Raw genomic sequence first — 24,493 nt, forward strand, 5'->3', positions numbered from 1 at the left:
AGAAGTCACATATTTCACATTGGCTCCAAGACTATAATACAAAAACCATTCCTCAAGAATGGCACTAAGTAAAAGGAAGTCATAGCCACTCAGTAAAAGAATTAGTAAGCAGTCGAAAGGTAGTCAGAAATTCATTAGTAAAACATAAAGACATTATTAAAAATGACCCTTAAGGTACTCTCTGAGCTTTAGTAACTAACATAAACTTCAATTTTTCTCATCATTCTGGAATGCTCAATTTCTATCATCACTACTATCTTTCTAATAAAAATATTCCCTACAAAAATTGATCCTACATTCTTATCATCATAATCTTGGCATGGGAGGGCAGACATTTGGAGAATCCTAGCTTCAGGTCATCCTCAGTAACAACTCAAGATCCTGTCTAAGTAATAAGCAAAAAAGGGCTGGGGATGTGGCTCAAGTGGTAGGTCAACTGCCTAGCAAGCACAAGGTCTTGAGTTAAAAGCTCAGTATTGTCTCTCAAAATGGATTGAGCAGTTTATAAAAGATGAAATGAAAAGGAAAAAGTTTAGCTGGGCACTGATGGCAGATGCCTGTAATCTTAGCTACTCAGAAGGCTGAGCTCTGAGGATCCAGGCTTGAAGCCAACTCAGGCAGACAAATCTGAGCAACTCTTATCTGTAATTAACCAGCAAAAATCCCAAAGTGGAGGTACTGCTCAAGTGGCAGAATGCCAGTTTCAAGAAAAAATTAAAATCCAAGCAATCGTTCAAGGCCCTGAATTCAAGTCCCATTACTAGCACACAAAAAAAGTAACTGTTTTTAACTGTTCTTGGACTAAAGATGTTAAAAATAAATTAAATGAAATTTTAAAATGTGTTTATCCTTATTCTAATAAAGAATATCAATTATAGGATGAATAAACTGAAAATACTTTATTCTTGAACCTGTTGCATGGTTCACTTTATTGTTAAACAACAAAAACTGTTTCATGATGCTATAGTATGTGCAAGCTGTTCCAGCATGAAATCTGGCTCTTAGGAGGTCACCTCATCAACTTGTACACAGTTTTCTAGGAAACCAATACACAAATAACCCTAATGAGGAAAAAAGATAGGTATGTTTATTAACTTAAAAATCTGGCTACTCAGTTCTAACGTGGACAAAAAACTTTATTAGTATATAAAAAGCAGAGTATCAATGACAGCACCAGGTCAAAAAGGTATAAATACACTGGGAATCATTTCATATATATGAAATTTAATCTTCACTGAATAACTGCCATATGCCCAGTCATTTCATCCTGGCAAGACTTCCATGAAATAGTTTGTAAGGCTAGGGAAATTGAGGTTTGGGGAGACTAACGACTTGCTCACAGCACAAAAATAAAAGTTGAGAGGGGAATTAAGTTCCATCTATCTTAAAGCTGAGTTATGCTCTTTCTAAATGTCAAGCTAAACCTGAGGCAGAACCATGTAAAAGTGCCATTCACCTCCCAGTCACACCAGTAAGGAAAATTAGCTTCACTTAAGCCAACCAGTACATATGCTGAGTCTCTGAATAAAATGTACTAACAGTTGTGCCATTTTGAAAGTAATCCAAACCTAGCGGACACTTGTGTATCACTGTTTTAACCTACTGAAAGAGAGACTGCCCTAACAATCCTTTTAATGTTCATTATTTTACCCTCCCTAGGTGGGACTGGAGGAACTACCGGACCTCTTTAAATGGCTGGTAAATACCATCTTATATTGTCCTAATGGGAAGGGGGGAGAGGAATATTCATCTATATTCTGATAATTAACTATACAGGCTGCTTCACTCAAGAAAAAAAGCCCCATTAAATATCTAACATCGAACTCAAGACAAAATGTTACTACCGCAGACAAATATAAGAAAGTGGGGAAGGGTTTTTAAAGCTTTCAGAAAGCCTGTATTACTGAAGATCTGGGTGGCAGGACACACACACACACACACAACTAAAGAGGGTCTGGGTCGGGAGAACACACGCACACACACAGACACCCACACAGACAACCACACAGACACCCACAGATACACACACCCAAAGACACACAGACACACAGATACACAGACACACACACACACACGGTTCTGAGGGTCCTAAAGACACACAGACACACAGACACAGACACACACACACACACACACACACACACACACACACACACACACACACACACACACACACACACACACACACACACACACACGGTTCTGAGGGTCCTGCAGGGCGCCTCCATATGCGGAACTCTTGCCCAATCCCAGCGCAGGCTGAAATCCCATGACCGCCAGGGAGCCTGTTTGGAGAAAAGTAGACAGGGAGCCCGCAAGCTGGGTTGGCAGAGGACGCTGGAACCTGGCTGCTCGGGGAGAAAATGTCTCCTTGGCAGCTGCAGCCACCGTCTTGTGGTCTGTCTTCCCAGGGCTGGCTTGCGAGCGAGGTGTGCCACTGGCATCTCCCTCTTGCCCCCACCCCTTTTCCTTCTCGACTCCAGCACTCTGCAGACATTCCACAGCCGGCCAAAGAAGCCACACCGCCTAGCCAAGAAAAGGGGGCAATTCCTCCCGAGCAGGGGAGCGGGGGTCGGCAGGGCTGGCCTTGGAGTGACAGCCACCTGGGCGTCGGCCGCCCACCCTGCAGGGCGCGGCCGTGGGCTCCCAGGGCCTGGAGTATGTCTCCCCCGCCCCCTCCCCCCAGCCCGCACACGTTCCACTCCAGCCCTTGGCTTCCCAAGCCGCTGGCTGCTTCCCAGCCCTGGGAGTCCCGCACTCCACCTAGAGCCGCCCGCTTCTACTCATCCCGACCCCGGATCCGGGGGCAGCAAGGCGATGATGGCACCAGCAGCAGCCAAGTGGCTTCCAAAAGGAACCATGTTAACCTTGCAACGCACACATCTGCCCACATGCCCTCTGCCATGTCACTGCCCGGCCAAGCCCGCCAGCCTCCCGGCCCCAGACGATGCTGCCCTGCCCTGCCCTGCCCAGCCCGCATCCTCCTCCCAGGTCCCCCCACCTCTGGGTCCCTACACCCGCGTTTCCCACCCTCCACCCCACCTCCACCCCCGAAATCAAGCCCAGAAAAGGAGAGAGGGGATTTTCCTTAAGCAAATACAGCTACCTGGATCAAATTCGGGGATCCGAGCTTGGTATTCAGCTCCGACTCTCATCCCAACATCTGCAAAGCAATGCCAAAAATAAAATAAAAATAACAATAAGAGGAGCGAAGAAGAGAAGGGGAGGAAATAGAAAAAAAAATGTTTCCAGAAAAGGAAGAGACACTTAATAAAAAAAAAATGTATGTGTGTATATTTAAAAACGCTGCGGGGAGCGGAGGAGCGGCGGTGGCTGGGGAGGTGGTAACTCCGGGCACTCGAGGAGATGCAGCGGTGGGGGCGGGGAGGGGGGCGGGCGGAGGGGGGGGGCGGGCGGAGGGCGGAGGCGCGGGGGTCGCGGGGTGCCGCGGCACTGCACCGGGAGTTCGAGGCTACCGCAGCGCCCGGGCTCCGAGGGTGGGGAGGGCGGGCGGGCGGGCGGGCGGGCGGGCGCGCGGCGAGGGGAGGGAGGGGGCTGGGGGAGGGGAGGGGAGGCGGGGAGGAGTTCGAGGCTACCACCGTGCTCGTCGTCGCTGCTGCAGCCGCTCTCGGGCTCCGAGTAGTGCAGCCCGCCGTTGGTGGAGGAGGCGCCGCTGCCGCCGCTGCCCGCCGGGCTCTTGGCGCTGCCGTTGGCCGAGCGGCTCTTCCCCAGTAACTCGGGCCCTTTCTCCATCATGCCGGGCATGGTCGCAGAGGGGAGGGGGGACAGGCGAGGGGAAGAGGCCGGCGTCGGGGCGAAGGGGGAGTCGGGCTTCCGAGCGCGGGCGGGAGGGAGAGGAGGAGGAGGAGACGGCGAAGGAGGAGGAGGAGGAGAGGGAGGAGGAGGAGGAGGGTGTTAATACGGAGCCGCCATAACCGCTCGGGTCCGGCGGTAGCGCAGTCGCCTCACAACAACCCGCCCCGGCCCCGCCTCTCTCCCCTCCTCCCTCAGTCGCCGCCCGCCCCGCGCAGTCCGGGGCGTCCCTCACGGCGGGCGCCGCGCTCTACGCCGCGGCGGTATCACTCCGCCCCGCAGGGAGGTTCCGGCTGCCGGAGCCGGGGGGGGGGGGGGGGGGGGGCGGGGGGGAAGCCCCGCTCGCCTCCCGCCCCGCCGCCCCCCACCTCGGGCCAGCTCGGGCTCGCCGCAGAGGTGCGGCCGCGGCGCCCACATCCTTTCCTTGACTGGAGGGGGGCGGGGCGGGGGAATCCGGCGCGCGTGCGCGCGGGACTCTTTTCCCCTCTCTGGGCGGAAGGAACGCGGGCAGCCTGAGCGAGGCCGGCGCGACCGGAACGCCCGTGTTGGGGCGGAGGGGTTGGGGGAAGCGAGAGGCCGAGGCCGGCCTGGCGGGCGCGCAGGAGGGCGGGACCTCCAGTTCTCCCCCGGGCCGCGCCATAGTGGCGCGGCTAACCGGGCGGGCTTGGGAGACCCGAGGCGCAGCCCGCCGGGAAAGCAGACTCTGCGTGTGAGGCTCCGGACGCTGCAGTTTGTGTCTCAGGATCTTTGAACTCCCGAGACTGAGGGCCGAGCGGTCCCGCCGGGCGTTGCTCTACCCCCCTCTTCTTGGCTGTTTTCACAGGAGGGAATGCCGCGAGTGTGGACGGAGCCCAGCCGGCGCCGTCTCGGTCCTCGCTGACCTGTTGGTGGGGGCGTGGAGCCCATCCGTGGCCGGGCCGAGTCCCCAGGTGGAGGTGAGGCGAGCGCTTGCGTGCCGGCCGGGCTTCCGGGCCCTGCGTCTCGGGGGAAGGAACGGGGAACTGCGCTGGGGTGAGGACGCTTGCTGCGCGCCAGGCGGCCTGGCCTTGGCGCCTCGTCGTGCGGCCGTTTCCCGTTAGTAAGTGGAAGTGAGGACTTGTCTGTTGTACAGGAGTGTGCCTTGGAATGATCTGAAAGCACCAATGGGATGGTCTTTAAACACTTGGAAACATTGTTCTCAGGGCTGCATGCTACAGCAATCCTTTACCGAGGTTTAAATGTGTGTACGTGTGTGTGTGTGTGTGTGTGTGTGTGTATTTGGCAGGTCCCTTGTCTAGAGGAGGAAGTATCTTGCCTGGGTGCAGAAACCGAGGCTAATAGTGGAGGTGGTCTCACTCATTTCTCTTATCAAAGCTTGATATTCCATAAATATTTGAATCATATAACTCATCCTTTTGTTCTGTTCCTTTTCTCAACAGGTACAGTTTGGAAGAACATTTTAATTGGCATTTTTTTTTTCTACGAGAAAATGCCCCCACCAACTGAGATAAACAGCTATTGACACTTACGTTTTTTCACTGTAAATTAACAAGTCAGTATTTTGGTTCTTGCACTGGAGCTTCTAATGAATATGACTCAGCTCCTTTTAGTCCAGTAACAGGAAAGCCAGCCAGACGGAATTCACCAAGATGAGCTTTCCAGCACCCCAACGCTGCAAGAAAATCTCCCATACACTTTTCTATGAAAAGGGATCTGTGTATAAATCAGGAACCAAAACATGGGGAAGATCTAAGACCTTGGTAACTTAACATCATGTTTAAGTGAAAATACTCTGCTGTCGTATAGGAAAGAGAGAAGACTATATAGAGAAAGTACTTAAGGTGGGAATATATGGCATTTCTAAAAAAGAAGAGGTCAATTTCTGTTGTGCCCCTAAGAAAAGGAAAGCACCTGAAGCCAGCCTGGTTTAGGAAGCTGATAGTGGACCTTAAAATGATTTCCTAACAGTTAATAAGGACATCATAGAATAGAAAAATGATAGAAATTTTGGGAATGCTTATTTCTAAAGGGCTAGAGAAAGAAAAGAAGCAGCTGGGCAGGGAAGTTGGGCAAGAATGGGTTAAGAAGCAATGTCCAGTGATTGGCAGTATCATGAAAGGGGGTTAAGAAAATGCCTTAGGTTTGTTAAGTAGGAGGGAAGCTTTTGGCTGATCCCTAATACCATGGGGGGAAGGGGAGGATAAGATACGTACTCCATTATTGCCCTAGAGGTCCTGGAAATTATGGAAAAGAAAAGATATGTAAGGATTGGAAAGACAATACCTGTTATTCCAAGATAACATGATAGTCTATACATAAAACAATCCACTATTATTAGTATTAAATGAATTTAACAAGTTGCTGGATACAGTTTATCAATTGCACTAAGCAATTAGAAAATTATTTTCAGGTTACAACTACACAAATGCGTTGAAAGCATCAAATATCTATTAGTTTTCTTTGGCTGCTGTAACAAGTTACCACAAACGGGTTAAAACTCTTACGTTCTGGTAGTGGAGGCTAGCAGACTGAAATCAAGATGTCAGAGGGGCAAATCTGTACCCTGCCCTTTTCAGTTTCTGGTGTCTGCTGTTATCTGCTGTTATTTCTTGGCTTGAAACCACATAACTAACCTCTTTTTCTTCACTCTCCTGTGTATGATTTTAATATAAGGATACTGTGATGGCATTTGTGAGGACTCCTTGATCCCATCTACAAAGACCTTTATCCATGTAAGGTGGCATTTAGATCTTCTGGAGTTATTTTGGGGCCATGGTTCAATCTACTACACTTAGAAATAAATTTTGTCTAAGGCTGTATAGTATATTTTCTATGTAGAAAAAATACTATTAGAAAAATTAGAGAAACCCAAATGAATAGATCTACTATGGTTATGAGTTGGACGACAGCATTGTAAAGTTGTCCATTCTACTCACTAAATCCACTGACTTAGTGTAATGCCAATTATTCTATTAGGTTATATGGGTATTTGTATATAAATTGATCAAGTGATTCTAAAATTTATATGGAAATTGAGGTAGTCAAGAATAGTCAAAGCTGGGCACAGTAGTTCAATCCTGTAATCCAAGCTTTTTGGGAGTCATCAGGGGATCACAGTTCAAAACTAGCCCGGGCATAAAAGTTTAGAAGACTCCATCCCAGCTAATGGCTGTGGTGTCATGCTCCTGTTAGCCCAGCTACTGGAAAAGAACAATGGCTGGACCCTAACATCCTCAGCCCTGTGGGGAAGCACAAGAAAGAGGATCACAACCTAGGCATAAATTGAGACTATACTTCAAAAATAACTGGCAAATGGGCTGGAGGGATGGATCAAGAGTGCCTGCTTTGCACAATGAGGCCTGAGTTCAATCCTCAATGTTGGGGGTGGGGGGAGGGGAATAAAAACGAATAATTGAGATTGGAAGAACAACAAAGCTCGGTGATGTAGCAGAAAAATAACATGAAACCTACAAAATAAAAACGCACAAAAATGAATCCAGTGTGGTACTGACATAAAGGTATATAGAAAGTAGACTAATGGGCTCATTGTGGTGACACATGCCTGAAATCCCAGCACTAAAGAAGCTGACCTGTGGTAGTTTATGCAGAGGGGATGCTTTAGTACTGTGAAGGAAAAAGTGGCCATTTCAATAAATGACCTGGACAATTATCCACGTGTGTGGCTGGGAAGCAGGGGAGGCAAGAGAAATTTGAAAAGAATAGGAGAGTGTGATTTACTGAAAGCAAAGGGCTAGAGAGCCAATGAGAAACAATCACCAGGGCAGGAGAGAAGTCCACTGAATTAAAACTCAAATGCTTGCACAAGAAGTTGGATCTTAGTGACAGTTTTTTGTTTTTTTTTTTGGTGTCAGTCCTCTGGGCCTGGGTGCTATCTCTGAACTTTTTTTTTTTTTTTCTCAAGGCTAGCACCACTTGAATCATGCATAATTTGGGTGGTTAATTGGAGATAAAAGAATCATAAACTTCCTGACCTGGGCTGGCTTTAAACCACAATCCTCAGATTTCAGCCTCCTTGTAAGTTATTTGAACCCCCCTGTGAAACATCCAACATCTTACAGATTGAGATATTAAAATCATAGGTGCAATGAGTCCAATTAAGTTTCCCTGTATGCATATATGAAAGTTCAAAGAAACTCCCTTGTATAATTTTTTTTTAAAGCCTAACCCATAAAAATATAGGGCATAATAAAGGGCACTGAGAATGCTGGGGGCGTATGGGTTAAAATTTTTGATAGGATGTGTCTGAGTAGGTCTAGAAAAGTAATTGACAATGGAGAAGATTCTAAGGTTAGCCATGAAGATGTAGGGGACAAGCATTCCTGGTAAGGGAAGCTGCCTATTCAAAGACCCTAGAAGATGGCAAGCCTGGCATTTTAGGAAAAAGCAAGGAAGCCAAGGTACATGGGTAGAGTGAGTAAGTGCGTGAAAAAAGAGATTAGAGAATTGTCTGGGGTCAGTGATAGTGGTAGACAAGACTCTGCAAAAATGGTTTTTCATTCTGAGTTACATGGGGAGCCACTGGAGGGATTGACCAGAAGAATATAATCTAGCTTATATTTTTAAGGAGGCCACAGTAGCTCCTGTGTTGAGAAGAGACAAGAAATCAGGATAAAAGACAGGAGGCCTACATAAAAGACTCATATGTGGGGGTAACCCATATGTAACCCACATATGGGGTAGCATGAAACTACTGCAGTGATCCAGAAAAAAAGATGGTGGCTTAGATCAAGATGACTCAAGGTGATGGCTGCTGGATATGTTTTGATGCTAGAATCAACATGATTGGCTGACTGGTGGTAGAGTATATTCGAAGTAACGTAATAAAAAATGCCACCAAAATGTTTAATCTGAGCAACTGGAAACATAGCTACCAAAGTGGGGACAACTAGAGGTGGAATAGGTATGGGGAAGAGTTAAGTTTTGATCTTGTTGGGATGGACATGTCTGTTGGACATCCAGGTAGAGATGTGGAATAGATTTACAAGTCTGGAGAGAGGGTTAGTGTTTAGATATATAGTACTAGATAAAGGATAGATACGCAATTTTCAGGATCCGAAGCAAACTGAAAATGAACCTTTGTTAAAAAACTATTCAGAATTTCAAGGTTGTGACAACAGTATTAAAACAACTGCAGTCCCTTTCTGAGGGTAAGGACCTTAGGACTGTGCCATCTCCATGAAGCATGGCCCTGGTTGAGAATCCTTGGCATACACGTACTCTTTAGAGCCATGACAAGATTGTGAATTGTAGATTGAGAACCAAGCATTGGGCCACTCCAAGAGCTGAAGATTTGGAGAAGCCTGCAAAGGAAACTGAAGTTAGAAGAAAGCCAGAAGAATGGAGCAAGAGATAAAAGGAGTCAGAGTGACCACCTGCATTCTAAACTGCTGGACACTTAAACACAATGAAGACAAAGAATTGACCACTGCACTTACAAATCTGAGAACTTTTGCAATTTTATTTATTTTTTTAATAAACTAGGCAAGCCAGGCAACCAGTGGCTCACACCCATCCTAATTACTCAGAAAGTAGAGAACCAGAGAATCATAGCCCAAGGTTGCTCCCCCTCCCACAAAGAAGAAAAAAAGTCAGACTATCTCAACCAATGGGCATGGTGGCATATGCCTATCATACCAGCTGTGTGGGAGGTTGAGATCAGGAGGGATCAAACCAGGCAAAAAGTTTACAAGAGCTGAGCACCTGTGGCTCACGCCTAAGAGCTACTCAGGAGGCAGTCCGGGCAAGGAAAGTCTGTGAGACTCCTCAATTAACCACCAGGGAACCTGAAGTGGTGCTGTGGCTCAAGAAGTAGAATGTTCACCTTGAGCTGAAGAACTCAGGGACTGTCCCCAGGCCCAGAGTTCAAGCCCCTGACTCCCCCCCCCCCCCCAAAAAAAAGTTTATGAGAACCCCAACTCAACAGCAAAAGAGAAGCATGGTGGTATGAGCCTGTCATGTCAGGAAGTATAGATTATTATGAAAAAGATTGTCTAGGCTGGCCCTTGCAAAAAGTCAAACCCTACCTAAAAAATAGCCAGAGCAGTGATCCATGGTTCAGCCAGTACAGCATATGCCTAGCAAGAGTGAAGCCCTCAGTACCAAAAAAGAAAAAAAGGAGACAGAGATACTAGGAAAAACTGAGAGATTACAAACCATAAAACTAATGGTTAAAAATGATTTCTTAATATGATTTGACAACAAAGACTACCATGTGCTACATTTATACAAACTTCCTATAAATACTGTTACATGATTAATGAAACAATCCATATTAAGAGGTCTGAAGATAATTTTACAGTCACTTTAAAATTTTTGTAAGTTACTTTCTTATGCAGCATTGAGTATAAGGATAATGTATTTTGAAACAATATTTAAAAATATTCCAACTTCTTGAAAAAAAATCCTTCTGGAATACCAATTATTCATCTATCCCTTTCTCAGCTTTCATTTCTCCTCATATCTCTCCAGGTGCTTTGGTAAGAGACTGATGTGGAAATACTTTGAAACAAGAAGAAAGGTCTTCCCAACTTGAGTGTCATGGTAATTTTAAGTATCAACTCTGCAGGCATCTAGGTGTTTGTTGAAGAACAAAGCATCTGTTGCCTGTTCTTACACATTTTAACATGCTGTATTCTAAGATTAAAGAAAAAAATAAGTTTAACAAGGATCTAGCTTTTGGTGAAAAAAATTTTTGGTGGGTTTTTCACATAAACATTTTATAACCCAGAGAGTTGTGAAAGGATGACGTCATTAGAAGCCAGGCTTTGAAACGCATTCTCTTAGAAACCAGAGCTGCCTGCTTCTAGGTTTAATATATTTCTGTAGTTAGCAGGATACCACAGCAGGGGGCGTCAAAGAGATAATAAGAGTGTACCTAGAAAATAATAGTTACATTTTCGTATTGAATATTGACTTTGCCTTTAGGAAGAGAATACAGTTACATTTCCAATATAAAAGAATTTTTCCAAAACACATCTAATACTCTAGGATCTGAACCAGGTGTCATTTAAAGCCTTCCGTGACTCACTTTTGCTGATCACCCTGAATCTGCAGAGAAATTCCCTTATGGACATTTTCATCACACAAGGAATTTATAATAACTAGGTATAAGTAGTTGAGAACATCAGAACTGTAGGTTAGGTTATGCTTCTACAGTTTTAGGACAAGCAAAAGTTGCAGTCATTGTCAATAAGTGCATAGAAACATAGCCCTAGTCTTTTTTGTTTCTGTAATATTCCCTAGAGGGAATGCACTTTCCCTAGAGGCCTTTCCTGTTATCTTACCTAAAATAGAGTCCCTGCTGCCAACTTTTCCATCATATCATTTTGTACAGTTTAGTCATGCAGGACAGGTCATAGGTGCATCATACATTAAAACATGCAAACAAGGTCACTTTTCAGTATAACTACAGTGAATGCTCTTTGAAGGCAATGGTTTTACTTAGCTTAACTCTTAGTCTCTAACATAACACAGACCCTTTAAAATAGTATTTACTAAATAAATGAATACAGTTCACTTTGCATATGAGAAACCCAAGTAGCCAGAACTTTAGCACATATTCATATGTAACTTTTAGATGTCTGCATAATTTGCTTTCCAATCTGTGTGATTTTCCAACTACATGATTCATTGAAATATCAATGTACATAAATAAAAAATATGATTCCAAGAGAGATTCTAAAAGATTACCATCCTGTGCTTCCTTACATATTATTCAAAGCATAACATATATTAACTTATCTGAGATTACTGACCATATTTTCCTGAGAACAAATGCCTTCGGGATTGTGGAAACAAATTTTTGTTATTTAAGACACCTAGGCTAGAGTATTTTGTTATAAGTGATAGAGCTGGCAACTAAAATATATGGGTAAAAATTTAACATTATAAGGAGATAGAGAAAATGATATATACATTACTGGTAGAAATGTGAATTTTAACAGTGTTCTTAGAGATCAATTTAACAAAACTTATTAAAAATTGTTTCAACTCTTTTGCAACTTTGACATAATTTGTTTTAAAAAATACTTACAAAGTAAATTTATCTACACTTACTAAATGGGTTTTTTTATTTATATGGACAGATTTCCAAGAGTAGAACTACTGGTACAAGATCATTTAAAAAATGCTTTTCTTGTGTTTCCCAGAGTTTTGATGGTTAAATTACAATATTGCTTACCGCCAAATATTTCATTTCTTAAAACAGAAGCAATATATTAAATACAAAAATTGGTTTAAGATAGTCGGCTACTAGTGACTAATGCCTATAATCCTAGCTACACAGAAGGCTGAGATCTGAGGATGTCGGTTCAAAGCCAGCCCAGGCAGCAAAGTCTGTGAGACTCTTACCTTTAATAAACCACCAGAAAACCAGAAGTGGTGCTGTTGCTCAAGTGGTTAAAAAAAATTGGTTTAAGAACTACCCTCAGGGCTAGGAAGGTGGCTTAGTGGTAGAGTGCTTGCCTTGCCATGTATGAGGCCCTGGTTTCGATTCTTCAGTACCACCTAAGCAGAAAAAGCCAGAAGTGGTGCTGTGGCTCAAGTGGTAGAGCGCTCCCCTTGAGCTGAAGAGCTTAGGGACAGCGCCCAAGCCCAGAGTTCAGGCTCCTCAACCAGCAAAAAAGAAAGAAAGAAAGAAAGAGAGAAAATTACTCCCAGCTGGGCATCAGTAGTTCACAACTACAATCCTAGTTACTCAGGAGGCTGAGTTCTGGGGATTGTGGTTTGAAGGTAGGCTGGGCCGGGCAGGTAATTAATTAACCACCAAAAAAAAAAAAAAGTGGCAGTTGAGCTATAGTTCAAGTGGTAGAGTACTAGCTTTGAGCACAAAAACTTAAGGACAGCTCCCAGGCTCTGATTTCTAGTCCTAGTTCTGGCACACACACATGTCAAACAAACAAACAAACAAAAAAAAACTCAGCAAAATAAAAGGTAGCAAAATTCTATGACTATGGAGATTGTGTTAGGTTTCTATTACTGCATAATGTTTATTCACGTTTAGTGGCCTTTAATAAAAAAAATACATTCTACAGTTTCTGTAACTGAGAAGTCTAAGAATAGCTTAGCTAGATCCTTTGAAATGATACAATCAAGGTGTTTGTTATCTAGGAAAGTCTCATTCAGAGACCTCACTAGGAAAAAAAATCCGTTTCCAAGTCCATTTGGGTAGCTGGCAGAATTTGTTTCTGTGTAATTGTAAGTCTGAAGTCCCCTGACCCCCCCCCCCCCCGCGGCCGCCTTTTTGTTGTTGTTGCTATTGCCTAGATGGAGCCTGGAGGTCATCTCTAGTTCTTTGCCATGCGGTATTGCCATTGACTTCACCAATCCAGGAAGGAGAAAGTAAAAAGTGAGTCTGTTGGCAAAATAGTCTTAAATAACACAATTGCAGGAGTGTCATGTAGCATTTGTATCATATTATTTAAAAGAAAGTCTTAAATCCTGTCCACACTGAAGGGGAAAGGGACTATGCAAAGGCATTAAAACTCAAATCAGCCACTCAGATTTACAACTTCCATTGTCTGTGAATTAAGATGTATACTTTCTCTTGATATTCCACTAGTCAAATTTATCAGTGTGCCTGACTTCTCAAAATAAGCCAACAAATACCCATTTTTTGCTTCTTTGCTGGATACTGCTTTTACTTTGATCTCAACAAACTTTTGTTAACTTTTAACTTTTTGTTAAATACCTTCTAAGTAAAGATTTTTTTTCACAGGTTATAAGAGGCCCAACCACTTTGATTTTCTGAAGCTACTACTATGCTAAAGAACTTGGAGAAATAAGTAATAAAGGTTATAATATTGTTATCTTTTAAAAGGAATTTTTTTTTGGGGGGGGGTCTAGTTGTGGGGCCTGAACTCTGGGCCTGGGCACTGTCCCTCAGCTCTTCAGCTCAAGGCTAGCGCTCTACCACTTGAGCCACACCGCCACTTCTGGCTTTTTTCTTTTTGCTTATGTGGTGCTGAGGAATCGAACCCAGGGCCTCACGCGTGCAAGACAAGCGCTCTACCACTGAGCCACCTTCCCAGCCCCCTAAAAGGAAAATTTTATAACTTTAAAAATTTAATATCTGAACCAGGCGATAGTGGCTCATGCCTGTTATCTGAGTTGTGTGGGAGGCTAAGATCTGAGGATTGTGATTCAAAGCCAGTCCAGGCAAGAAAGTCTGTGAGACTGTGAGACTCTTATCTCCAGTTAACCACCCCCTGCCCCTGAGAAATGCAAGAAGTGAAACTGTGACTCAAGTGGTAGAGCACTATCCTTGAGCAAAAAACCTTAAGGATATCACTTACAACCTGAGTTCACGCCCAATACCAGCAATAATAATAATATCTAAAATGAAAAGTTAATAAAGCAGACTTTATAGAAGAACAAAGAAAGGATTCTGTTAACTTCAAGTTAGATCAATAGAAATTTTCCATTCTGAAAAAAATGTATTTGAAAAAGTTAATAGAGCCTTAAGAACATCAGAAATAATATCAAAAGGGCCAAAATATAGGCAGTTGTAATCCCAAAAGAAAAGAAAAAGGGTAGGAAGTGAGATATTAGTGGCAACAAAACATCCTTAGTTTGGTGGAAGACATACATTTACAAACTCAGTAAAACTCAACTAGGCTGGGTGCTGGTGACACATACCTGTAATCCTAGTTACTCAGGAGGCTGACTGGGTATCACAGTTCAAAGCCAGTCCAGATAGGAAAGTCCGTGAGACTCGTATCTCCAGTAAACCACCAGAAAATTGGAAGTGGTGCTGTGACTCAAGTGGTAGAGTGCTAGCCTTGAGCTGAAGAGCTGAAGGACAGTGCCCAGGCCCAGAGTTCAATCCTCACAATCAACGAAAGAAAAGAGAGAAAGTAAGAAAGAAAGAAAAGAAAGAAAGAAGAAAGGAAGGAAAGAAAGAAAGAAGAAAAGAGTCAACTAGGGTAAATATACAAAGGAAGCCCTGTCTAGTATACCATAGTCAAACTGCATAAACAGTTTCTGACACGGCTCCCTTTTATTCCACTTTTGTATAATCTGTTCCTCTCAAGTATGGAAAGAGCCTAGTAACTTGTTTCTGTTGAACAGAATAAGACTAAACTAGTAGAATGCCACTTTTATGATTAGGATATAAAAATTGTGATTCTCTCTCTCTCTCTCTGTCTCATACCCTCTAGACTCCTTTTACTTGTTTTCATGAAGCAAGCTGCCATGTTGTAAGATGTGTTATAGAGATGACTGTGTCAGTGAACTAAGGAAGACCTCTGGCCAATAGCTTGTGAGAACCTGAGACCTCTGGCCAGCAGCCCACAAGGAACAGAATACACAATAGCTGTGTGAATCATGTGCAGATTCTTCACCCTCAAGCCTGACAAGAATATAGCCTGTGAGAGATCCAAGGCCTGATGACCCAAAAAGCTATGTCCATAATTTCTGTGCTCCACAGAAATCATGCAATAATAAATGTGAAGTTTGGAATTATTTGCCAAACAACAATACATAACAATGTACTACTAAAAATAAAGAGGAAATTGTAAAAATATCCAGAAAAAATTAATACATTACATATCAGGATAAAAGTCATTTAACATCTTTGGCCTTTTTGTCAGAAAAGGGGAGCCAGGAAGGAAATAAACAATATTTTCAAGTGCCTAAAAGAATAAAACTGTCAATTCCACATTTTGAATCCAGCCATAATATCCTATGAGAATAAAATAAAACTAAGGAAGTTTCCAAAACAATTTATTATCATCAGTTGTTCACTACAAGAGATGTTAAAGGGAATGCATCAGATTGAACAGAAGAGACACCAAATAGTCAGATCTTCAGGCCTTACTCAATCATATGCCATAAAACTGCCCTTTTCCCAGGTTCCCCAGAAACCTTATCTGGACTCTCCTATCTGATGTTGAAACTCTTAAGAACCTCAATCCTGATAAAAAAAAAATCCTTTGATAAATGCAAGAAGAGACCAAAGCTAGTTCAAAATAATGTCATAAAAGTCATGCACTTTCTATCTAGACACAGGATATTTAAAGTAATATTACACTTAATACTTATCTGGTTTTCCTTGGCAACAATGTGAAGAGTGGCTGAACACAGAAGAGAGAGAGAAAAAAAGGAATGTCTCTAATAGTTTCCATGGCAAGGAGAAAGAAGAAAGAAGCCATTAAGAAAGAAGCCATTATCACCATCTAAAACCGAAGAGCAGCATGTAATGAAGAGGCACCTAGCTCTACATACCATACAATTTCAGAAGTAGTAGTGAGGATGAACTCCACACAATTGTGAACCAAGATAGTACAGTATCCTGGTAGGATTCAGGAAGAAGAGAGGTTAAGTTCTACCTGCCTTGTCTCTTTGAAGTGGGTTATTCCTGCCCCTATTTAAGACTAGGACCATCATGAATCTGTTTCCCACCACATGCTCAGTGCCTGGAAGAAGATACATCCAATCAATAAACCATAGACAATCATGTGGATGTCAAATCACAAAAAGCATTTACAATAATAAATTCTAGCAGAGATGTTATCAATTGCATTCTTGAAATTGTATGAATAAAGACTATCTGAGATCTGAAGATTATGCTATAAAAGGTAGGACCTGATTTATTTACCAACAACGAAAATGTACCTGTTAAGGCAGAACATTGCAAGTGGCTGCATTGTTGATTGATCTTGTCTCTGCCATTTCTCTGAGATGTGTATGCATCTGTTTCCTCAGTGCACAATAATTAATTGCAATAACTGTGTCTCCCTCGTAGGTACACATAGGGTGAATTTGAATGAGTTAATTTATGTACTTAGAACATTGTCTAAAGTGTTGGCTATGGTTACTGTTTTATCTTTAACTCATGCATCAACTGTACAGTTTACATTCTCAAGTATTAATGGCAATGTGATGGCTGGTCCTTCTAGAAGTTGGAAGGAACTTTCCCTGCTTCTCTACTATAGCTATTGGCTGCCTTACCTTTCAGTGTGTATTCCTTTGGACTTGCCTCACTCTTTGTTTTGGTGAAAGGGTTTCTCTATGTAGCCCAGGGAGATGCCTCCTGATTCAGCTTCCAAGTGCTAGGATTACAGGCATGTGCCTTTACTTCTGTCTTGACCCTCCCTAACTGCAGTCCATTCTCTTGGTTACCTGACTTCAGGTTTTCAATCTGAACCTTGAAAACAAATCTCGGAACTATGAGTCCTTAGCCAATTTCCCTAAAATATATCTTCTATTTTCTGGCAAATGTTTTACTTTCTTGCATTTGACTCTTTAAATTAAGAACTATTTAAATTAAGAACTAATCAAGCTGAAGGTGGGAGGAGACTTCATTTACAGAACATGTGCTTAATACTTGCCAGGCCCTGGAGAGAGAGGAAAAGAGAGAGAAAAATGAATCATTAGTAATTAGTGAGCTAAGTCAACTGGATCTGTCAGGGTCTCTATACATGTTTTCCTCAGAAAGTGTTTATGGTAATAAGAAAGATGACAATAGTCAAGGCTTCATAGGAAGCTGTTCATACATCATTTTTCATTTTCTCTGAACTAATGCGAATGATGATATGACTTATAACATCCATGGAGGGGCCCAACGAGAAGGGTGAGGCTGCCGAAGCCTATGGCCATTTGTCCTGAGACCCGGCGGTTGACTGGACAAGGCCACCAGGGCATGTCCACCATGTTCGGCGAAAAAGCCATGAAGCTGGTCTGAGAGCTGCACCTCGTGCCTGAGGGACAGCTGCCTGCTTTCAACGAGGATGGAATCAGACAAGTTCTAGAAGAGACAAAAGCATCATATGAACAAAACCAGTCTGATGTGAATGAAACAAAGTCAGGTGGAAGAGGTGATCTGATACCAACCATCAAATTTCGTCATTGTTCTTTATTAAGAAATCAGCGCTGCGCTGTAGCCTATTTGTATGACCGATCACTTCGGATTAGAGCTCTCAGGTGGGACTATGGTAGCATCTTGCCAAATGCTTTACGATTTCACATGTCTGCTGAAGAAATGGAGTGCTTCAATCATTATAAAAAGATCCTTGCTACTTACATGAGGTCACTGGGAGGAAATGAAGGTTTGGATATCACACAGGATAGGAAACCTCCGAAAAGCCTATATATTGAAGTGCGGTGTCTAAAAGACTATGGAGAATTCGAAGTGGATGATGGCACTTCAGTCCTATTAAAAATAAAAATAGCCAGCACTTTGTGCCTCGGTAGAAATGTGAACAGTTGATCAGACAGGAGTTCTGGAGCATGTCCTGTCTTGACTGTGTCCAGGCTGAACATACATGAAGAACTTCCAGGCCTCGCCTAGATATGAAGCTGAATTCAACTCACAGAAATGTCTGTGCTTCAACCGTCTACCTCCCTCTACCTCTTCTTTGGATATTAAATTTAGATATATTCTTTAAGATGACCAAACTCAGTGAGAGAGTGCTTTCAGCATTCACTAATCCCTGAGTTCTACTGCCTGCAAGTAATAACAAACAAAAGTCAGAAATGCTTGGCAAGGAGTATAATTTGCTACCTCTGAAAGACTTGTGTTTTTCTGTATGGTACACTGTTCTGCCTATTTTCTCTAGTAAGCAGTGACCTTTCTGTTTTTTTTTTTGTCGGTCGTGGGGCTTGAACTCTGGGCCTGGGCGCTGTCCCTCAGCTCTTCAGCTCAAGGCTAGTACTCTACCACTTGAGCCATAGCCCCACTTCTCACTTCTGGCTTTTTCTATTTATGTGATGCTGAGGAATTGAACCCAGAGCCTCATGCATGTGAGGCAAGCACTCTACCACTGAGCCACCTTCCTAGTCCCAAGGCAATGACCTTTTATAAATAGAATCTCTTTTAAATAATGGGAATCACCTGTATAAGCAGAAGTCAGATCCTTGTATCTTGCTTGTTTTCTGGTGGTATTCACTCCTCTCCAGGGGCTGAGTTTCTGAAATGCATGTTTCCAGGGAAACATAAATATAATATAAATATTTCTATAAATATTTCTGTATGTGTAGCATGTAATTGCATACCAGTTTATCATTTGCTATTGGGAAAGGATGAAAGAAAGACAGTAGATTTTGTCTGAAGCAGTGGGAGTTGGTCTGGCTCGTAGCCCTGGTGGGTGGATTAGTCTCATCCTTTGTCAGGGAATAAATTGAGACTGAAGAAGGAACTTTGCGCAGTTTTCCTACAGGTTTGCATCTCTGTAGATATGTCACTTATAATTTTGATAATAAGTTATTTCCCTATTATCCTTATATATCTAATTAAATGTTTGTAGATTTAAAAAAATCCATGCAGGAGTTTGGACACAGGACTTCACACTTTCTAGGTAAGTGTTCTACCACTTGAGCCATGCCTCTGCTCTTTTCATTTACTTGTTTTTAAATTAGACTTTCACATTTGTGCCTGGTCTGGACAATGATTCTCCTATTTACACTTCCTGTATATCTGGAATGACAAGCACACAACACCACCCTCTTCCTGCTAGTGTTTGAGAGGAAGTCTTGTGAACTTCTTGTCTGGGCTGGCTTTGATTTGCAATCCTTCCCAGTTCTTTGGCTCCCAAATAGCTAGGATTACAGACATGAGCTATTGCACCGGTCTCTGAAATGACTTTCTTAAAATGTTGTCAGTATTTGTGAAACTGATCTCAGGCTTTTCCTCTGCCAGAAACTTGAAGTGAATCAGTAATTCAAACCACTACCTGGTCTCCCCCTCAGGACTTTGTTATTCACAGCATTGTTTTCTCTTACATTTGAAGAGTTCATTTTTTTGTTTTTGTTGTTGTTGTGCTGGTCCTGGGGCTTGAACTAAGGGCCAGGGAACTGTCCCTGAGTTTTTCCTGCTCAAGGCTTTTGCTCTACCACTTGAGCCACAGTTCAATTTCTGCCATTTTTGGTAGTTAATTGGAGATAAGAGTCTCACAGCCTTTACCACCAGGCTGGCTTTGAACCCCAATCCTCAGGTCTTGGCCTCTTGAGTAGCTAGGATTACAGGCATGAGCCATCAGCAAAAGTTTATTTTTGATGTCCCCATATGTGTAATTTTCCCCCATCTATAAATTTACAACTCTTCTTCCATTGTTGTCCCAACCCCGAGTCAGCACTTGATTATCTTTTTCTTGTCACATTGGAACCTCTGATTCTATCTTGACACACCAGCTATTCCATCGTTTCTAACACCAAGACGAAACTCTTCATGCTTGGGATTTTTTTTTTTCATGTCGCTCACATGTGTGTTGTAGATCTTTTATTTGGAGCGAAATAAAGTCACCTCAAACACTAGGAAACGCAGGCTCCTCTCTAAGGTTTCTGTGTCTCTGTGAAGGTTCATCTTTTGTCCCCACATATTCAGGTTCAGGCTTTAATGGATGTGCATCTGCAGCTACTTGCCTGAAATTCTGTTCTTTCTTTAAAGATCTATAAACAGTTATGTAATTCCCTAGAACTTGCTCATAAAATTATCTAACACAAGCCTAATTTACACTAATGCAAATGACTTCAAATTGAACATTTTGCATCCTTTTTATGAAATGCTTTTTAGCTATGGTAATAATGAAATTCTTAACTGCCCTTGACCTTGATTTCCCACTACACATTATATTCTTGATTTTCCTTCTTTTCCCCATTTTCATTTGACCCATATTCAAAGTCATCCATAATTAAAAATAACTCTCAAAAAAAACCTCTCCTGTTTATCTTTTCCCACTTGATCTACCCATGCTGGTTCCCAGTAACTCTGTTTAGATTCTAACCCATCTTTTTAATAGCCTATCAGCAAACTGTCCAGAATGAGTATCAATTTAAACTTTGAGTTTCAAAATAACAGATTTATTAGCCCTTTGAACAAAATCAGGAAAGCATTTTCCCTGTGTTTAGGCTTATTGTAACCTCTAGTTTGATACTATGTGCCTCTAATTTGAGTTTACGTTGGCCATACAATTTAAAAATACATATTTTTCATATTTTAGACTTCAATTTACTTACATTCTCTCCTTTTCCTCCCTCCCCTTCCTTCTTCCCTGCACTTCCTTCCTCCCTCCTACCCCCTCTCTCTCTCCTTCTGTCCCTCCCTCCCTCTCTCTCTTCTTCCTCTCTCTTTCTCTTTCTTTCTTCCTTCCTTCCTTCCTTCCTTTTCTCTCTCTCTCTCTCTCTCTCTCTCTCTCTCTCTCTCTCTCTCTCTCTCTCTCCCTCCCTTCCTTCCTTTCTTCTTTTTTGTGCAGGTCCTGGGGCTTGAACTCAGGACCTGGGCACTGTCTCTGAGCTTTTGTGCTCAAGGTTAGTGCTCTACCACTTTGAGTCACAGTGCTGTTTTCAACTTTTTGGTAGTTAACTCGAAATAAGAGTCTAATGACATTTCTTGCCCAGCTGGGTTTGAAATGTGATCCTCATTTCTCAGCCTCCTGAGTAGCTAAAATTACCAGCATGAGTCATCGACAACTGGTTAGATATGTTTTCTTGTTTATGAGAATTGAAAAGTAGATAGAGTTGAAATGTACTTCTCTTTAATGAAGTAAGAGCAAAAAGGACCTCGAGGACTACCATATTCTTGACCATTTGTTACACTTCTATGAGTGCCTGTTCTCCAGATAAAAGTCCTCTGCTTTCTACATTTGTTTTCTTGTTCCAAGAATAAGATTTTGGTTGCCTGCAGCATTTTTTACAGTTCTCAGAATATTAAGGGACTGAATCTCTAGCATTTGTTTCATAGGATGTCACAACAAATTGTCATTTATCTATTTTAAATTTTCTGTACTTGTTGTTCCCAAAAGGAGCTATCTAGACAGCAATACATGCTCTGAGTCCTTTATATTCCTCAATACCTGTTTCCTTTATCTAGGTGAGCAAACTATAGTCAATCATTCCTTTTCACAGGTAATTTGTATTGTCTCTATATGGTTTATTTTATGTAGTTCTTACTAAAAGATAATATAGTAAGTGACGTGTATCTGAAAAGGGCCTTTCAACACAATGACAGTATATACAGGAAAAGGTGGCCATATGATTAACCAAAGTGACATTTGAATGCAGAGGTGGGAAGGCTCCAGCCTGATCAAGAGAGCAATCCTGTGATAAGAAGCAAATGTGAAATATATGGAAACCAAAACTGCTCACATAGATTCGTAGTAATTCCCCCAAGAGACTTAAAAGCACGAAGAGCAGCTATATTCAATCCTGCATTTTGTCCAATGTTAATTTTAAGCCCACCTGCTTGGCAGGCTTGTATTTTTTTACCTGTCAGGCCAGAGAGCCCTACATATAGAGCCTATTAATCACATCACTTCCACAATCCCTCTCCCACCCCTACGTTAGAAAACTGCTGGATGGGGTCTACAACGTATGAAAACCAGCCTCTGAGAACTGCTTTCTGGTGGATGTTTACTGTCAAGCGCGACCTGACAATTATGCTTCTTCCATACTCTTCTTTTCCATACAGGGAGGTAAATTGTTGAATGGGATCTGTAAGCCGTGAGCATAATAGGCAGAGTCCTGTCCCTCAGTTCTCCTACATCCAGTGCAGAGCCCAGAGGCCTGTTTGTCCTAAACACTCTCTGATGCATTGGGGAGGTTACTCTTGGATTTGGACAATTGCTGGCTTTAGGGACACAAATTGGGGGACTGAGGCATAAATTGGAACCTTCCCAGTTGGCAGGCTATAAAAAATAAACAACTCCATGTGGATTTCAACAGTATCCATCACACACACAAAAACGAAGTTTTTATAGTGAAAGAAGTCCAGAAGTGAACAACTGACCCTTCTACAAGATGTAGAGCACATGCACAGCAAAGATGGCGCTGAGAGGGAGGTGAGTGGGCAGAGCCCGATTTGCTTTACGTTCAGTGCATAACCAGCCCAGGGAAGCTTAGGTGCATGATAGGGTGTGATCTTTACAGTGATTGGTTCCTGCTCCTCCCCTCCCATGCCACCCGGTCTTTTTGCTTTAAAAAGCGCTTGCTCTGTGTTAATAAATGAGTTCCTGCTTGACTTGACTCCCTGCTGCATCTGATTGTCTCCTGGGCTAAAGGGAGGCTGGGGAACGGGCCAGCAGCCGCACTTACCTTTCCTCGGACCCTGTCAGTCTTTCGTGGGATGGACGAAGACCCGATACAAGCTACTACAGATTGTTTTTGTTCTAGTCCTGTGATCTAGGTAGACTGGAGATCAGGCTTAATGCCCTGAGCATGTTGGAAAATGCTAGGCTATGGGTCCTACCTCCTGTCCATTACACTGTCCTGCTTGAACATTGGGAATATTTCAATTGGAATAGACAAGTAATTAAAGCCTCCGACCAAATGATTTGGCTTCAGATCTGCAAATACCAATGAAGAAAAACAATGAAGAACTATGAAAAATACAAGTCAATATGACTACTGGGGTAGTTAAAATCTCAAAGAATTAAAAAAATTATTGTAAGAATGATTGGTGAAATTAGATATAATATGAGTTAACTGAATTTCAAGAAATTCCAGTAAAGAAATGTTCAAAATAAAAAAATATAGGACATGAAAGAAGTAAAAATATAAAGAAATAAGACATTTTGCAAATGAATATCTCTAGAAGTCATAAAAAACTCAGCTGAAAATTTCTCCAGCAGACTTGATCCAAACAGAAGGTAGAATTCAAGGCTTGACAAGAAGGTAGATGTGTTAGAACACACAGATGAAGAAAATGAATGGATAACAAAAGAGGTATGAATGGAACATGCAAGACCTCTTGGGCATCATTAAAAGACAAAACATATGAACTATGGGCATAGAAGAGAAGAATGTAAGCTAAGGCATCTAAAACATTCAATAACATTATAGCAGAAAAATTCTGGAACTTTAGAGAGAGATGTTCATAGGAACAAGAGGCTTTTAGGATTCCAAACAGGTTAAGGACCTCTTTGCATCATATTATAGTGAAATAGTAGGCAAAATAAACAAGCTGAGTATATTAAAAACTATGTGAGAGACCAAATAACCTTTAAAACAAACCCATGAAAGTAATAGATTTACCAACAGAAACTCTTGGAATGATGTATTTTAAGTTCTGAAGGAAAATAACTACATCTAGATTATAAAACTCAGCAATGCTATCCTTAATAACTTAAGGAGAAATAAAACATCTCACAATAAACAAAACCTGAAGCATGGCCTCTAAACTAGAACTGCAGAAGATACTTAAAATAATCCTATCTTACTGTATACTGGTGGCTCACGCTTGTAATCCTAGCTACTCAGGATCACAGTTCAAAGCTAGCCCAGGCAGGAAAAGTCCAAAAGACTCTTATCTCCAGTTAACCCCAAAAGGCCAGAAGCAGAGTTATGGCTCAAGGAGAAGAGTGCTAACCTTGACTAAAAGAACTCAGGGATAGCAACCAAGTTCAAGGCCTAGCGCTGGCATCCACACAAAATGTAAAAGAGAAAGATAAACAAGTCATGAAAATGCAAGTAAGAATAAATCTCACTAGATGACTAGATTAGCAAATGAAGATCAAGGAATAATCAAACACTATAGTACCAATAAAACGATAGGATTTACTACATACCTGTCAATAATAACTCTACATGTCAGTGGTCTTAATTATCTAATTAAAAGAGACAAACTGGCAGATTGAATTAAAAATTTGGAACCATTGATTTGGTTCTTACCAGAAATGTACTTCACTGGCAAAGACAAGTCTATGGTGAGAGCGAAAGGATAGGAAAAGGTTTTCTAAGCAAAAGGAGCTTT

The 24,493-nt window shown here is 42.2% G+C and overlaps 1 protein-coding gene, 1 long non-coding RNA gene and 1 pseudogene across 11 annotated transcripts in view; 2 read left to right on the forward strand and 1 right to left on the reverse strand.

Moving 5' to 3' along the window:
• Nucleotides 1–3,978, reverse strand: part of Rcor3 (REST corepressor 3) — a 49,965-nt gene extending 45,987 nt beyond the window's left edge. For 6 of the 8 annotated variants that reach the window (XR_006147694.1, XR_006147695.1, XR_006147693.1 and 3 more), the window contains exons 1-2: nt 3,597–3,978; nt 3,107–3,163 (exon numbers count right to left, since the gene is read on the reverse strand). Coding sequence is in view for 5 of the 8 variants with exons in the window: in XM_042681611.1 (XP_042537545.1) it covers nt 3,107–3,163; nt 3,597–3,765 (226 nt within the window). In the remaining 3 variants the exon portion in view is untranslated. The remainder of the gene's footprint in view (nt 1–3,106; nt 3,164–3,596) is intronic. The other 2 variants (XM_042681612.1, XM_042681615.1) reach the window with 1 other exon arrangement.
• Nucleotides 3,979–4,366: 388 nt separating this feature from the next.
• Nucleotides 4,367–16,311, forward strand: LOC122109710. 3 transcript variants are annotated; one of them, XR_006147731.1, is made up of 7 exons: nt 4,367–4,522; nt 4,637–4,748; nt 5,232–6,524; nt 10,282–10,353; nt 13,078–13,159; nt 13,529–13,604; nt 14,970–16,311. It is a non-coding gene; the product is annotated as an uncharacterized LOC122109710 (long non-coding RNA). The 3 variants fall into 3 exon arrangements; XR_006147729.1 differs by having other exon boundaries at nt 4,367–4,748; XR_006147730.1 differs by lacking the exon at nt 13,078–13,159 and having other exon boundaries at nt 4,368–4,748.
• A 1,142-nt stretch (nt 16,312–17,453) lies between these two features.
• Nucleotides 17,454–18,093, forward strand: LOC122109646 (annotated as a pseudogene).
• The last annotated feature ends 6,400 nt before the right edge of the window (nt 18,094–24,493 follow it).

The sequence above is a fragment of the Dipodomys spectabilis genome, unplaced genomic scaffold (assembly GCF_019054845.1).
Source record: "Dipodomys spectabilis isolate Male_0828 unplaced genomic scaffold, ASM1905484v1 ptg000069l, whole genome shotgun sequence".
In the NCBI taxonomy this organism is placed as follows: Eukaryota; Metazoa; Chordata; class Mammalia; order Rodentia; family Heteromyidae; genus Dipodomys; species Dipodomys spectabilis.